At 49.8% G+C, this 15,707-nt stretch overlaps 6 protein-coding genes across 6 annotated transcripts; 3 read left to right on the top strand and 3 right to left on the bottom strand.

Annotated features, from left to right (window-relative positions):
• Positions 1 to 214: 214 nt before the first annotated feature.
• On the bottom strand, positions 215 to 1,829 carry F4812DRAFT_462535 (feruloyl esterase; the record flags this gene model as incomplete). The annotated part of the gene is made up of 2 exons (XM_047938062.1): positions 215 to 1,051; positions 1,110 to 1,829. The coding sequence occupies 2 exons, from the start codon at positions 1,827 to 1,829 to the stop codon at positions 215 to 217; spliced, it is 1,557 nt and encodes a 518-aa protein (XP_047786792.1).
• Positions 1,830 to 2,105: 276 nt separating this feature from the next.
• F4812DRAFT_442281 (MFS general substrate transporter) lies at positions 2,106 to 4,567 on the top strand. The gene is made up of 3 exons (XM_047935299.1): positions 2,106 to 2,769; positions 2,852 to 3,788; positions 3,894 to 4,567. The coding sequence occupies exons 1-3, from the start codon at positions 2,725 to 2,727 to the stop codon at positions 4,361 to 4,363; spliced, it is 1,452 nt and encodes a 483-aa protein (XP_047786793.1). The 5' UTR covers positions 2,106 to 2,724; the 3' UTR covers positions 4,364 to 4,567.
• A 185-nt stretch (positions 4,568 to 4,752) lies between these two features.
• Positions 4,753 to 5,915, bottom strand: F4812DRAFT_442283 (RNase III domain-containing protein). The gene is made up of 3 exons (XM_047935300.1): positions 5,438 to 5,915; positions 5,130 to 5,365; positions 4,753 to 5,060 (listed from the first exon to the last, which is right to left on the bottom strand). The coding sequence occupies exons 1-3, from the start codon at positions 5,850 to 5,852 to the stop codon at positions 4,917 to 4,919; spliced, it is 795 nt and encodes a 264-aa protein (XP_047786794.1). The 5' UTR covers positions 5,853 to 5,915; the 3' UTR covers positions 4,753 to 4,916.
• Positions 5,916 to 6,183: 268 nt separating this feature from the next.
• F4812DRAFT_442285 (histone acetylation protein-domain-containing protein) lies at positions 6,184 to 8,727 on the top strand. Its single transcript, XM_047935301.1, has one exon. The coding sequence runs from the start codon at positions 6,422 to 6,424 to the stop codon at positions 8,192 to 8,194; it is 1,773 nt and encodes a 590-aa protein (XP_047786795.1). The 5' UTR covers positions 6,184 to 6,421; the 3' UTR covers positions 8,195 to 8,727.
• A 1,756-nt stretch (positions 8,728 to 10,483) lies between these two features.
• Positions 10,484 to 12,887, top strand: F4812DRAFT_467072 (uncharacterized protein). The gene is made up of 3 exons (XM_047938603.1): positions 10,484 to 10,848; positions 10,932 to 11,094; positions 11,350 to 12,887. The coding sequence occupies exons 1-3, from the start codon at positions 10,548 to 10,550 to the stop codon at positions 12,383 to 12,385; spliced, it is 1,500 nt and encodes a 499-aa protein (XP_047786796.1). The 5' UTR covers positions 10,484 to 10,547; the 3' UTR covers positions 12,386 to 12,887.
• Positions 12,888 to 13,133: 246 nt separating this feature from the next.
• Positions 13,134 to 15,507, bottom strand: F4812DRAFT_442291 (uncharacterized protein). Its single transcript, XM_047935302.1, has 2 exons — positions 14,443 to 15,507; positions 13,134 to 14,387 (listed from the first exon to the last, which is right to left on the bottom strand). Exons 1-2 carry the CDS (start codon positions 14,951 to 14,953, stop codon positions 13,654 to 13,656), a joined length of 1,245 nt encoding a protein of 414 aa, XP_047786797.1. The 5' UTR covers positions 14,954 to 15,507; the 3' UTR covers positions 13,134 to 13,653.
• Positions 15,508 to 15,707: the final 200 nt, after the last annotated feature.

Below are 15,707 nucleotides of genomic sequence, written 5' to 3' on the forward strand. Positions count from 1 at the left end.
CTTTTGTTATAGGTCTCTCACGCATAATAACCTTTGCGTTACAGCGTAAAATCAACTGTCATTTGCTCATTCGAAGTGATCAGTCCCTTAGGTAGACCCGAGGGTTTACGGAGTTTTAGAATTAGATACCTATGATTATAAGAGCTGTCTATTTGATAATCAGACCTCAGTCGCGTAGTGATCTAGATGTTGCCCCTGACCCCAGATAAACAATTCAACTTTCGCACACATATGAATTCCAGTCGTTTACATCGCTGCCTCGCAAATGGGCAGTCTGTGGCCAAGGGCAGAGCTTACTCGTCTTATCCTTCAAGTTCCCGTCAGAAGGGTTAGTCCCAATCATCTCGGATGGCGGCTCTCCCGTCTCAACCCATCGCACAATCGCCTCAAGCGCATGCCACGTTCCCGGGACCTGCGGATAATTCGAGGCCGAACCGCAATGTCCGCCACCCGGCACCATAAATAACCGAAACCAGTCGCTCACGTCGCCGCCGAAAAAGTCTTCGATCTGGTGGAGATGCTGCATCGGCCACGTAGCGGCATTGAACGGGTCCGCCCAGCCTTGGTACACGATCATCTTAGAGCCAGCGGTCTTCAATCCGGATAGGTCCGGGCTGATCTCGTCGATGAGCCTGCCGACTCTGTCGTCCACTGCATCGACATCCGCGGCCCAGTCAAAAGTCGAGGCGTCGTAGGATAAGTTGTCGAAAACCCTGTTCTGTAGGATCGGGATTGAGAATACGTCGGCAAGAATCCCTTCTTGCACTGCCCACTCCGTTTCGCTTCCAAACGAGAACCCTGGGTATAGAGACGCATTGGTCCGAGAGTCGACGGGGCCCGCGTAGAGCTTACGAGCAGCTGATAGTTGGTTTGGCATGAGACAAGTAGCCGAGTTGGTTTCCGAGGGCTCGCACGCTAGTGTCGAGATATCGAAGTCACACGCCAGGGGGTTTTCAAGGACGCCGTCTTCGACTCCGTCAATAGCGTCGCATTTTGCTAGAACAGCCTGGGTTATGAGATCAAGGGCAGTTTGAGCTAGAGAGTTAGGACCCTGTGACAGTTAGCTTCGTGACCCATACTTCTTCTAGAGTTGATACCTGGTGGCTTACCTGAGTGGCTTGGGAGTTCCAGAGAAAGGAGAGCGCGAGATGGGAATACCAATTACCCGGGCATCCCGCGACAATCCCGTCGAATAAGTTCGGATGGAACTGTGCTAACGCGAAGCCTTGGGCACCGCCTGTTGAACATCCCTTATAATAGCTGTATCTGGGCGCTTTCCCGTAGAACGCGGTGGTTATGTTCCTCGCTGCCGGAGTAAACCGTACTATCGAATCGTGTATCCACGACTTGATCTGCTCCTCGTCATGTAGATACGGTAAGTATACACCAGGCGCGCCATTGCCATCGTTGTTCTCAGAAGCCAAGTGACCCGAGTTACCGCCCGCGACTACGTATCCTTCGTTGAGGTTGTCTATCATATCGCTCTCGGCGACGACGCCCGCCATGCCGCCATTGCCTACGACGAGGAATCGATCGTTATACCTCTCGGCAGCAGGCAGCCAGAGTTCGAAAATGACCGAATTGTTCCCGGGGTACGGGGCTTTACCGGATAGGCGACATAACGGATATTCGTTGACCTTGTTGCTGCTAATGTTCAAGGAGTTTGGGGGTATATAGCTAGAATTTGAGATCGTTACGCCATCACCTATGCTTTGAAGTGAGGAGGCAAATTTGGAGCAATCCTGTACTTGCCAAGGTGCGGTGCTATCCAGCGTATAAGCATAAGTAGCAACCGGAAGCAAATAACCAAATAGAATATTAACCTTCATGATGAATATAGGATCATCTAGGTACCTGTTATGTTGAAATATGGAAATATATAAGCCACAAGAGTTCACCAGAAACAAGGAGATCAATACATATTTTAACATATATAGAATTGAACCGGCCGAACGTATGGACGGAAAGTGAGGAATTGTAAATATTACCCAAGGTCGGTACCTATTAATACTCTTTCAGATTACATCCTCGTAAGTAAATATAAACTATGGCTTCTTCATAAACCAACGCAAGTTGCAATATCTCATGCGTTAATGTCCGATAAATATCATGTATCTCAATGTGATGGCCAAAGATGGACCGAATCGCCAAATAGTATCCGAAGACCCTAGCCGCCCTCTCGAATCCCGGACAGATTCCCGACGTAGGAACCGGCCTCGGGCTCGAACATCCAACCGAGGAACTATAACTCCGCACCTCGAAGCATGATATAGTACTAGCTGCTTCGCCCCGCGTTGGTCTAACTAACCAACCAAGAATCCCAAACCACTGTCTTGTGCCCCCGTCCTGGCGACGTGTAGGACACGACGGGCCTTTTCTGTCCATCCCAAGCCCTAGGGTCTTCAAAACCCACGACCAAGACCCCGGAAATTGGATCGCCTCATTCGAGCTAGCTTCACCTCCACTACCCCCGCGTCCCCCCCGGTGTAGGATTTCCCACCAATTTCCTCCCCCCTGCGCGGTCAAAGATACGGATTATTCAGAGTCGTACGCTTCTTCCGTTGTTGTTGTTGTTCCTTCCCCGGGGTTTTTTTCACCGCTTTTCGTTGTATCGACTTCCTACATGGATTTTTAACCTCTCCCACGCGCAAACAGCTTTCCCATCAGCAAAAGTCATTCTGTGCAAGCTCGGGGCTTACAAGTACATTGTAAAGCTTAGACAAGATGGCGGATAAGAAATCGGAGCTCGATGTTGAAAGCGCAAAGGAGGTATGTACGGGCTTGTATTCTATTATAATTCAATTATGCTGAATGCGATTTTTTTTTTCTTTTTTGCTGACGCCCTTTCTAGGAATCCAGCGCGTCCGTCGTTCAATACGACTCCTCGGGCCCCGTCACGGAGGCGGAGAAGGCACTGCGCTGGAAGCAGGACAAGCGCATCGTGCCGTTGTCGGCGGGGATCTACTTCCTGTGCTATCTGGACCGGTCGAACATCGGCAACGCCAAGATCATGAACGCGTCGACGGGGCACGACCTCCTGACGGAGACGGGCATGACCAACTTCCAGTACACCATCTCGCTGATGGTCTTCCTCGTGGCCTACGGGCTGTTCGAGGTCCCCTCCAACATCCTGCTCAAGAAGCTGCGCCCCTCCCGCTGGATCGCCTTCCTCATGCTCGCCTGGGGCGCGCTGACCGTCGCGCTCGGCGGCGTGCGCACCTACGCCGCCGTCACCGCCGTCCGCTTCCTGCTCGGCGTCTTCGAGGCCGGCCTGTTCCCCGGCCTGGTCTACTACCTGACGTTCTGGTACCGCGCCGAGGAGCGCAGCATCCGCGTGGCTTTCATCCTGGCGTCGGCGACGCTGGCGGGCGCCTTCGGCGGAGCCATCGCCTACGCCATCGGGCACATGGACGGGGCCGGGGGCCTGTCGGCGTGGCGCTGGCTGTTCGTCATCGAGGGCATCCCCTCCTGCCTGTCCGCCCTCCTCGTCTGGCTCCTGCTGCCCGATTACCCCGAGGGCGCCGCGTGGCTGACGACTCCGGAGCGGGAGCTGGCCGTGCGCAGGCTTCGCGTCGAGGGGAGTAAGGGCCACCACAAGGCGATGACGTGGGCGGATGCGAAGGCGACGCTGGTCGACTGGAGGCTTTGGGGCCATTATGTTGTGTATTTCGGCATTTCGACTCCGTTCAGCTCGCTTTCTCTATTTACCCCTTCCATCACGGCGGGTTTAGGTTATCACGATCTCCAGGCGCAGCTCATGACTGTGCCGCCGTATGCTGTCGCTTATGGTAAGTTTTTTTTTTTTTTTTTTTTTTTTTTTTCTCTTTCTTGCCTGTCTCAGTGGTCCTCGTATTTTATCTATTCGTTGGATTTATAGTTAACTGTTATCTCAGTTGTCCAAATCCTCACCTCTTGGTCGGCCGACCACTTTAATGCCCGCGGTCTGCACTCGGCCGCATTGGCCACGATCGGAGCCGTCGGTTTCTTGGCGTCGGCCGTGCTACCGGAAGATGCGTATGCGTCACGGTACGGATGTTTGATCGTCGCGGCGTCAGGAGCGTTCGCTTGCATACCGCCACTATTGGGCTGGCTTTCATCCAACATCTTCAGTACCGCTTCGGTCGGTCTTGCGATCGCTCTGAACATCGGCTTGGGTGGTGCGCCGGGTCAGATCGTAGGTGTGTGGATCTACAAGGCGGATGAAGCAAAGCTCGGATATCCTACGGGCCACTGGACGAACGCAGCTCTTTTGTTTATGGTTGCTGTGGGCTGCGTGATGCTGAGGGTGTATTATGCGCTCCGCAACAGGAAGATAATTCGCGGTGCGACGGATGGAGAGGAGGTGCGGCTGTTTAAGTATTAAGCCGCGCGTAGGAGTTATAACCATGTGCCCAGAAAGGGACATCAATATATTAATGCACGACTTAATGAGCGAGAATGCCATTCTAATAGATTAATCTTGGAAATTTGAGCCGCCTTGTGACTCCCTACTGCTGTGTTAAATAGAGCGTCCTAGGGGCTCTTAAAGGGCGAGTGATAACCAAATAGAAGAACGTAAAGAAGAGAAAAGTGTTCTTGCCGCTGGTTGATTTCATAGAAAACCTTCTATCTTGTCTACCGTATATGTAGTCTTATTCCTTGATGATGGAGTGTTGTTATGACATGATGTAGGAGGACTTATTCGGAGGGCTCAAGTAAACGTGTTTGGTCCTCCTTGGATATGGGCCACGTTCTAGGTTGCCAGGTAAAGTCATCGAAAGGTTTCAGTAAATGAGGTGAAGAGTTGAATATGAATTCATCTATGGGGTATCACCAGGTTATACATCGACTGTGATATGTTAGGTATGTTTTTGTTTTTTATTTCTTTATACATTGTACGTGATATTTGTACACTGAATTTACATTCCCGGGGTTGTTCATGACCGGAGCTTGCTCATTATCCGCTCCCTCACGATCCGGCTGGCTATCTTGCCTCCCCGCTGCAGCGCGATGGCGCCAACAATAGCATAGATGGCACCGGCCATAATAGGGTCGAATCCGGATCCCTTAATATTATCCGGCTAGAGATCGTTCGTCAGTACCAGTTGCCAGTTACCAGTATTTTGTTTCTATAGGAGAATGCGACTTACCATTCTCGGTTTCCACCTCACTACTTCTGTTAATCCGGTGTCTATAGCTAACCTAGCTAGCTTTTTGTAATCGAATACGTCACTTGGTTGTATCTCGAAAAGGTTGTCGATTCCGCGTAGAGCGGGATCGTCGAACGGTTCCCGCCTATCCGCGAAAGGATCGTTCTCTGGCCCCTTGTAGCTAGAGGGGCTGCTGATAATGGTCTGTGTGCATTCGAATACACATATTTGGCGGCCTGAGGTGGGAAAGTTAATGAATATTTCTTTCTCACAAGCAGAATAAGTAACAACATAGGTAAGCAACATACCCAGAAAGGCTAGGCGATCGTTGAAACCTCTTCGTCCTTGATCGAAGCTCTTATGTGTTACCGCCAACCACTTCAACTCATCCGACAACATGCGACTTCCCTCGTGTCCCAAAAATCTCTGTAAGGCTTCGTCTAGCTTCTCTGGGCTCGAATTAACCTTCCAAATCCTTCGACTAGGGTCCTTTGTGATATGAGGCGAGAAGGGCGCCTTCATCCTCTCGGGCGTATACGACCATCGTGGGCGTTGTCGTTGTTGTTGTTGTTGCTCTACATTTTCTACATTTTCTGTCAAGCGGGCTGTCGAAGTCGAGAAAGATACGGCGGGGCGGTAGGATGACGCCGTAGACTGCTTCGAACAGGATCTTATAGCTTGACGAGCAAGCCTCGTAGTAGATCGGGAGGTGTTGGAGGCCATTGGCTATAAGTTGGAACTGGAATTTCTCATCGCATTATCGAAAATGTACAAATGGAAATTCGCAATTCGCAATTAATTCCAAGGTTCAAACTGCGGCGGAACTTTTTCGGGTGGGCCGCGACGCTAGAAACTTTTAACCAATCAATCGTCCAAGATAAGTATCTAAGGTAAAAGTACCTTAGTACCTAACCTTAGCTGCTTAGGTACCTGGTATTGATCGATCTTGATATCAATATCAGTCAGCTATCAAACTCTATCGCTTATCAGTTTATCAGTTTATCAGTTTATCGACTGGGTCTAGTTAAATGCATTCCGTCAGCGCTCCATATATACCGTAGCTGCATAAGTACACCCTTGTTTCTTTTCTTCTTCATCTCCATCTTCCCCCAAAACGCGTCTTCGTTTATACGAAGTCGTCATTCGTGAATATCGCGAGTCTTACCAATATGGAATCTCGAATTCTACGTGCCAATTAAGGCCTACAATCTAATTCTATACTTCTCCTTTCTTTTTTCCCTCTTTCTCTCTCTTCTTTTCTTCTTTCGTATTCTCTATCCTCTTCCTTCATAATGGCCACCACGGCGCAAACTCGCGACGGTGATCGCGTCGTTGATTCTCACCCTCTCGCCGCAGAGCTTGCCAAAGTCCTACCCAAGGATCGCAAGTTTACCGCCTATCACCTCTCGACACCTCCTACGATAGCCGACCCTCTTTGTCTTCCTCCTGCTTATAATAACACTTCTAGCGATTCCAAAGATAGGCGACCAAGTAAACCGTTAAAAACATACTGTGAGAAGCACTTTTTGGCTATCTCCATCGGAGCTGGGAAAGAGGAGGCCCATCGTGAAAAAGAAATTTTGGTTCTAGGACTAGAGATCTACATATACACAACATCTTTCTCTACTATCATATTCGTCTCCAAGGCAGATTCTACTGGATACTTGAACCTCTTGAATCTCCCCAAAGGAACACCATCTCCAATTCGAGAGATTACTTCTTGCTTTCTTGCTTTCTTAGTCGCCAATCGAAGACGCCAGTCAAAACAACTAGTCGTAAACCTGTTCGCCCGAGCTCAATCACAATATCTCTTTGCAGGAAGCGTAAAAAATAATGGCAAGCATATACTAGACGATAGAGGCTTGGTAAAGTGGTGGTGTCGAGTGCTCAACACGTTACTTGAAGGTGCCGACTATGAGGACGTAAGAAAACCCTGGGAATCCATGCATGGATACTTGGTCATTCCTGGGTTAGACAATTATGAGACCAGAGCCTTCTTGCCCCGAACAAGTCTAGCAACATCCAACTGGACGTTGAACCATCCTCTCGAGAAGATATCACCGTACACGAACGACCCGGACAGCTTTGGTACCAATGTTCATCCCAGGTCCCTCATACCCATGTACCCAGATGATCCAAAGGCGCGTTTTGTTCAGGAGCTAGAGGAATCAACAGCCGAAAAGGCCAAATTGTTGAATGGTTGGAAGACACCAAAAACACTAGATCAATTTTGGGAGATGATGGCATTCCGGCAAGAGTGTTCCAGTGGTAGATTAACCGGTTTTCTATGGGTTGTCTTTGAACCTAAAGCCGATTCGAAACCCAGCTCGTCAACCGCGAAGCCCGCAGCCACCATTCCTACACCGAACGCTTCGTTTAGTACTACAACCGACGACGTAACGCCACCCACTACACCACGACCTACCCAGCGGGGAAATACTTCTCTTACGACTCCCGGCGCTTCATCATCCAAACTGAATGGCTTGAGAACAAGAAAGCTTCGACGGAAACACAAAGCGAAGAAAGTTCTAAGCGGTCCAATCATCCCCAGGAAGCCTCAGATTAAGACTCGTCAACGAGAATTCCCAAAGTTGGTCGAAACGCCGTATTACTTCTGGCCGAAGAATGGAAGAGGCCAAGTCGTCTTGAATGATAATAGTTATAAGAGAGCCATCGAGTTACTACTACATCTCGAGTTTGGAACTTTGGAACAAGGAGTCTTAAGCACTGCACGATGGACCCGAGAGGTGAACATGGGCGAAAATTGGGCACTGGAGATAGTTGGCGAGAGAGCAGCTGTCGATTCAACGGCATCATCATCCAGTACAGAGGAGACGGTCAACAATTTGTCTGGGGTGGTAAGGAAGAAGCGCTCAGCTGATGAGGCCACGAGTGAATCTGTCTTATCTTCTCCAGCAGTTAATACGCTAGGCGATAGCCTTATTAGGAAGAAGGCGAAGCTTGATGCTAGTACGACCACCACATCTGTTGGCCCCGAGGCCGAGTCAGAACCTAAGGCCAATGTTCTTGGAGCTGGGCTGGTTCGAAAGAAGCCAAAAGCATGAATCTTTTTTTTTTTTTTGAAATAATATCATTATATTGGCGCGGGGGAGGATAGGATAGCTCAGATTGCTAGGCGTTATTTAGTATTGGAACAGTACTGGCTTATACCAAAGGCTCAGGAGCAACAGCGGGCTTTCGCGGACACAAGAAATATGATCCTTGCAGCAGTCTTTATTTTATTCTTTTCTGGGAGATCAGTCTATCTCAAGAGGTCAATACCAGTGCTTTGGAATACCCATCAACTTCCTCAGTTTGATTGAGTCTGCTCGTATTTCAGCCCCTGTCGACTACTTAGCTAATGATACACATATATGATATTCAACACTCGACAATAATGGGGCTTATTTATCTCCTCCATGTAAATCATGTTTAGAATATTCAGTGGCCTAAATATTTACACACATCATGCTTTGATTTCAATTATGTTCGACGCTTGGCACGTTCTAATGTAGGACATAGACTGCCCTATTTGTATGAGGTGATGCATCCAAGTACCCAGCACAAAGATAATTGTTAAACGTTCACAAGATTAGGTATTAATTGAATTTCTACCCAAAGTCAACAATTTTGATTACTGTTAGCCACCTGAAAAGACAAAAGACAACAACGGTCATAGATATACATGTCAATTGACAAATCTGTCTTAGCCTGTGCAAGTACCTATCCAGTGTAAGGTTAGGTACCGATGTACATGCACTCCCTGAGCTTCCCTTAGCGGCATCCGTCCCGGCCGCTTATTGGCTACCCTCCCGGTGGGTTCGGCCGATGCGGAAACGCCGTACCCGTACGGAGCTCCGATTGGTCCACCGGCGTGGCTGCTGTCCATTTAAGGTGTGGGAATTCCCCAATGTTGTTTTGGACCTTGCTCTGAGTTTCTTGGCGCGGTTGCATGATATATATATCCTAGTTAAGAAATACTACGATTATTTAAATTCATATTCCAGTTACTCTTTTTCTTTGCCAGTATCAGCTTTTTTTAATCTGGTCACTTTCCAACGTCCTTCGTATATGGTCCTCCGTAACCTACGATACTACGACTTGTCTCTTTACGCAGGTCTCGTATATAAATAATGATTAACAACTTACCTTAGGCACTTAAAAAAAGCCCGGTAGTTGACTAACGTCAACTGTGAGTTACGAACACGAAAAAAGACGCTATCTTCTAGTCTAACGGCCAGAAAAGCAACCCTCTTAACAGCACACCATTCGTCAAAACTGGACAATGGAAAATACATAACTCAGATAAGAAAGTCACACAGCGTGGCCTTATTAGAGCCGGATATCTTGTGCCACTATACTGTGCTTTCTTTCATAAAAAACAGTCGAGTGGCACTGGACAATAACTATAACTATAGCCGACACACTTGAGATTTGTCCACTGATCGACTATCCCGGAATTACAGAATATGCTGCCGCTTAATATGTCATATAGCTTAGCCTTGCGGCTCTTTCACATTTACACCTTCTCGGATGTAGATCAGACCATTGTCAACTTACTTGTCTATTCTTTCTCTTCTTCAAGATACCTTAGCTTAGTTGCAAAGTTCGAAAGTAAAGCTAAGGTGATTACCACCCCTTTCAGATGATGTAGACTGGTCTCATGCTATACGTCTCGGCGCTATAATACTAGTTGTCTTGTTCGTCTTCCTATAGATGTTCGCCGGGGTTACACATAGCCCCTGAACGCCTATAGCCTTATGCTCTTTGAAAACTCTCTCTCCCTCTCTCTCTCCCTCTCTTCTGTAGAGCAGTAGCTAGTCGTATCCCGTGTCACTATACTCATACTCAACTGTCCAGCATATCCACGCCCTACGCCCTACGCCCTACCCCACCATCGTCACCCTCATCGTCCTTGACGATATCCCCCCTCATGGCCTAGGTACCCAAGTATAGTCACCCTAAGCTTCTTCTAGAGCCGCTCTATTGGCTCTTACCCTACTTGCCATTTTTGTTCCCTCAACTACCAGCCCCGGGTTCTTTCCTTCTAGGCACTCAGTGTAATTCCAAGTCTCATCCCGCACCATCTCTTCCTTCAAAATTCAATTTGAAATTTCCTTTTCCCTTCCCTTTCTTCTTTTTCTTATCTTTTTTAGTTTCTCCACACACACACCCTTCTACAATAACAACCTCATTACAATACAGTTTAATCCTACTTCCTAGGAAGTGCCTTGTAATACCTACCTCTGCAGTGCTTCTGCGTTGCCTTGCACCACACACTAAACTTCTGCAAAACCTTATCCCCCAACTCTCGCTTTGCGTTCTTTCTTCCCGAAGGAACAATTAGAGGTAACCTCGAAGGTAGTATTACAATCCCCCCTTGTGAACCCACCAAGTTCTCGGGTTCGTCTTCCCACTATGCGCGTTCCGTTTATTTTCATCCTTCTGGCCGCCATCGGCCTCGCCGGCGGCTTCGTCGGCGCGGACTGGTCGTCTGCTTCTGCTTCTGATGAATCGAGTGCCGTCGCCTCTATGTTTCCCCGCGAGACCGGCTTCGCGGCTCAGACTATTCGCACCGAATGGACTCCGGAACCTACTCCTGCTCCTGATGGAGTGGCTTCTGATACCCAACGTGCTCTTGATGTTCCCCAGCGCCGCGCTGTTTCTTCTCAAGAATGGGTGAATGATGTCACTTGCGGCTACTTGGCGGGAGCCTCTCGTAAGTATCACCACACCTCCCAACAATAAGATTACACACTTCTAAATCCGCACATCATTACTGACAATAAATATCATGCTCAGCTGAAGCTTTCGTCTGCGGAGATGGCGCGATTTGCGCTACCAACTCCAACAACGTCGTCGCCTGCGTTTCCGGCACAAAATCGGCTTTCTACTCCAAGTGTGTCGACTTCTCTGCTTCCAAGACTGATGGTTGTGGCGATTCTGACTCGGGAGTCGGATGTTGGTAAGTTATATTCTCTTTCTTAATTATCTATTAATTACTTACCTGTCTACTACCTTTCTACTCTACCCCTTCTCATCACTCCTTACCTTTTCATATTATGCTTGAGTCTGTTATGAAGTCTATCATGAGAAGCATATACTCCCCCCACCCCCATCTGTGTAGTCGTTGAAGCTATAACCCTTTCTTTATTTCTTTCTTTATTTCCTCACTTCATCGATATGCCTTATAAAGACTAACACTCATCCCCCCCTATAGTACCGACAGCTACTACGGCTTTTGCGCAACGTATCAATGGACTGGCACGCCTGTGCGATCCATGTTTCGTTGTGCGAACGCATCGACGATAGCCACTATGTTAGATGCTCCGGAGTACATCGTCGACGCAACACTCACCGGATCGTCTGTCAACACGGCCACCAAGCTGGATGCTCTCCCCACCAGTGTCTACCCCGATAGCGAGGGTTCGTTGATAGACGCCGCCACGGACAGGATTACTAACAGCAATTCTCCCACCGTCGGCGTCATCATAGGGAGCATCCTAGGCTCCATTCTCACTATCATCCTTGGCGGCTTGTTCATCGTTTCATGCCTATCCAACCGCAGGAAAGCCGTGAGAAACCACTTCCGCGTCCACAACCACATCGACGCCTTTCGTTTCCCCGCCGGCGTGGCAAATGGTAACGGTAACGGTAACGGTGATGGTGGTGGTGTTCTCCCCAACATCCTCGTCGCTCTGCCCACCACCCTCGTCCAGCACTCAGCCGCTATCCGCGTGTACCCCGCCTCTTCCGTGTATTCGCAAGACTCCGGCATCGCGCCGGACTCGCGCCGTACCTCGGCCCCCGCGTACCTGTACACCCCGACCCGCCGCGAGCGCATCATCCGTTCTTCGATTGGAATCTTCAACCCCGGCTCCGGTTCCGGTTCCGGTTCCGCCTCCGGCAGTCCCCCTGAGTACGAGTGGCACGAGATGACGGGGGTGCGCGCGCGCCCCGAGAGCGTTCCCGCTTACAGATACGGCTACGGCTATGCCTACTCCCAGCAGCAGTATGACCGTGACCAGGACAGCCAGTCCCCACCCCCGAGTTACTCCCGCTACCCCGTCGGCGAGTACCCTCTGGCTGCCGCCGGCGGTGTCCAGGGTGTGGCCGAGCGGGGCGCCGAGGGCGTCGTGGCCTGTGCGTGCGACGGCGACGACAATGCCACCGCTACCGCTATCGGCTCCGTTGTCGAGGAGGGTCCTGCGAGAGAAGAGCAGCAGGAAGAAGAGGAGGCTCGTGATCTTAAGTAGGTGGCGAAAGAACCTTGCCTTACCTACGAACATCTGAACTGAAGGCCTTTGTCTTCGTGTTCTTTTCGCCGTCGTCGGCAGTAGGGCTGGCTGTAGTAAGGTTTCTTTAAGGAGTGAATAATAAAAAAAGAAAGAAGAATGAAGGAAGGAAGAAAGTACGCTGGTGCAAGGCTCAATTCTACTTTTGATGAATTACGACAGAAGCTGGAAAAGCTGATCTTGAAGAGAACGTGAAAAAGGGGAAGAGAAAAAGGAGAGACCAGGTCCTAATAATTCGTACCTAAGGCGAGGTCTCGCATAAGTCTTTAACATCGAACAAGCCTCGGTGTCTCTGGTTTCTCGCAGCTCTAGCTAGCTGTTTTTGCACTGCGTTGCGTTGAGTTTTCATTCGGTTCGATATGATGTGATGTGACATGGGTATGCGAACGGAGTAATGGATACCTACCTACCCCGACAAGGCAATGTCTTGGTCCGCGCCGTTTGGTCGGGACGTAATTTGTATTCGAGAGTTTTCTTTCCTTTGTTTTCCTGTTTCAGGTGCCTCCTCCGTGGTTTGGTTTGGACACGAGGACTTCAAGGGATTGCAAGACCAAAGGCCTCGTACATAGTTCCTCAAGCATCTTGTCTATAGGACATTACGCTCCATGGTAGCAGCTCGTAGCATCAGGTAGCTTACACTTAAGTACCCTACGCAAATGGACTGCATAATAAGGTATTTTCTATGCTGTTGGTTGACATACGTCGTAGACTTACCAAAAACATCCCGATTGTAGCATTTAAATCGTAGCTCCGATTAGTATTCACACTAAACCATCCCATTGCCACATGATTGTAGGATTTTCATCTACTTTGTATCGTAGGTATATACTTGATATATACTTCGTATGGCCGATTTCATACATGTAGAGGCAAGTGGAGTATATCTTTCGCCTCATGTAAACACCTACCTTTCCGTTTTTACCCCTATCCGAGCCGCTCCTCTTTACTCCTACCCTCCTTAACCCCAACCCCCCGCCCCCCGAATTTCTTATCTACAGATGCTCCTTTTTCTTACATCTATGGGTATTTAATCCCTCTCAAGTAAATTCGCGATATTTTGTTTGTTAGATATTCCTTGAGTCGTTCGCTCGCATACTCGCTGAAAGAGGAAACCAAACCTCCGGGGAACGTATCCCTTCAGCCCAGTCAGGGCCGCTGCGTTGTTTAGTAACGTAAAAGTATTTCCTTTTGGCTGGTATAAACCGGCCGCAATATCCAGTCTCGTCCTGTTACGACACGGCATTGTTTTTCAACCACTGCGTGTTAACGGGCGTAATAGCTTGTCCGCCAGCTAATACGGCCATGATATTGCGCATAGCGAGCTCCTCGAAGCCGATATGGGTCTCGACAGTTCCACCAGCATTATGGCATGTCAGGAGAACTTTGGTTCCCGCAAGTGCTAATAACTTAGGGTGGATGTTGGGCTCATCGGCGTGCACATCAAGGGCGGCATTGCTAAGCCAGCCCTGTTCCAGCGCGTCGGCCACTGCTTCTTCATCGACGAGAGATCCCCGCGCGACGTTGACGAGGCGCGCACCAGGTCGGAACCATCTCAGGCTCTCCGAGGTGATAATCTGACCCGCAGCACCAGGCGCGCATAGCACGACACAATCGGACTGACGCGCAAGCTGCTCGAGGCTGCTCACAAAGCGGGCATGCAAACGAGTTTCGAGCGCGGGCGGCTTGCGTTCGACATCGTAATATATGATATCCATGCCGAAAGCAGCACTGCACTTAAGCGCAATCTGTTGGCCGATATTCCCCAGCCCGACAAGCCCCAAGACGCGACCGCGCAGGTTGTGGGATTGCGCGGTGGCGTTCTCGTGACACGCCTGGAAAGTCTCGGAGGTTGCGCTAGACGAGATGCAATACGGGAGCGCGCGGAACGTTGAGATAATCAAGGCGAGGGCGAAGTCGGATACGGCCTCCGCAGCGGCCAGGCCACCGTTGCAGTACACGATGCCTGTGTGCTATTAGTGTATGCTTACCTCCTTTTATAAAGAAGAGTTATCACATACCTTTCTCGCCCAGCAACTGCGTGTCAGCCCAGTCGAAGCCCGTGCCGGCGCTCGCGAAGACCCTGACGCTATCCGGCAGGAGGGACACGAGCTCGGCGTCCCAATTCCCCATCTCGCCGCCGGTACCCCAAAAGGGGCGGAAGATGGCGGAGAAGTCGCCCCACCGTTTCTCGCGCAGGGCCTGGACGAAGGCGGGCCGCTGGCGCTCGTCGGCGGACGGGCGTACCACCTCGAACTGGCTCGCGAACTCGGCGTACGTCTCCGGGTTGTACTTGACGGGGTCCCCGATGTGCAGCACCACGGGTTTGCTGCTGCTGCCGCTGCTCTTCGTTGTCGGACCCCCTAGCACGGACAGGGATGTGTACGACGACGACGTAAGAGGTATTCCGAAATGTTTGGGGGGAGGAGGACTCAGGGTGGTGCTGCCAGGGCGTGTGGCGCCGAGTGCGGGGGAGGTGGAGCGTGGGGTTGGCGGTGCCGTTGGCATTGGGGTGTTTGTTGGTTCCGCCATTGTTGTTGTTATTGTTGTCTAGGGATATTTACCTTCTAGAGGTGGAAATATTTCGACAACAAAGAAGGAGGCGGAGGGGAGGGGAAGGAGGGATTAGGCGGAGGGTTAGATAGATAGAGCAGGAAATAATATAATAACAGTTCAGGTTATGTTAGTTATTCGTAGTCCCGGGTTAAATTAAAAGAAAAAAAAACGAGGTGGTGGTTTTAGTACCCTTAACCTTGGAGGTAGGACACGTTGTGTGTGTGTACCCGCGCGAACTTGTTGTGTCCCTCCAGGTTTAAGTAGGATCGTCACATCGGAGTAGCTCCTCCTCCTCACCGCCGAACCTTTGACGGCTTGGCTTAAAAAGAGAGAGGAGAGGAAGAAGAAAAAGGGCACAGCGGGAATTATAAGCCGCAGTCTAACCTTTATTCGTGACAGCGTGGGGGGCAACGATGTTCGTTCAACGCTACCTAATAATCAGCAGCTAAGTCGAATCGAGACATGGAAGATTTAAATCCACTTGCACATCAGGACTCCTTAATTCAGGTATAGAATATAATAAATAATACATAGGTAATTACCACTGATAAGCTTTTAAACCAGCAAACTTGGAACGAGTTACTCCGAAAATAGAGAGACCCGGCGGGATGCCGTTTCGGGCAATACGGACCAATGAGGGACAGGAACCCAACCCCATTGGATACAGACGCGGGCTTTAGCGTGAGCGATTGCGGGAGTGTGGGGTCGTATTACATGTACCTAGCTACAT

This window comes from Daldinia caldariorum (genome assembly GCF_022478825.1).
Source record: "Daldinia caldariorum strain CBS 122874 unplaced genomic scaffold F4812scaffold_19, whole genome shotgun sequence".
NCBI classification, from domain to species: Eukaryota; Fungi; Ascomycota; class Sordariomycetes; order Xylariales; family Hypoxylaceae; genus Daldinia; species Daldinia caldariorum.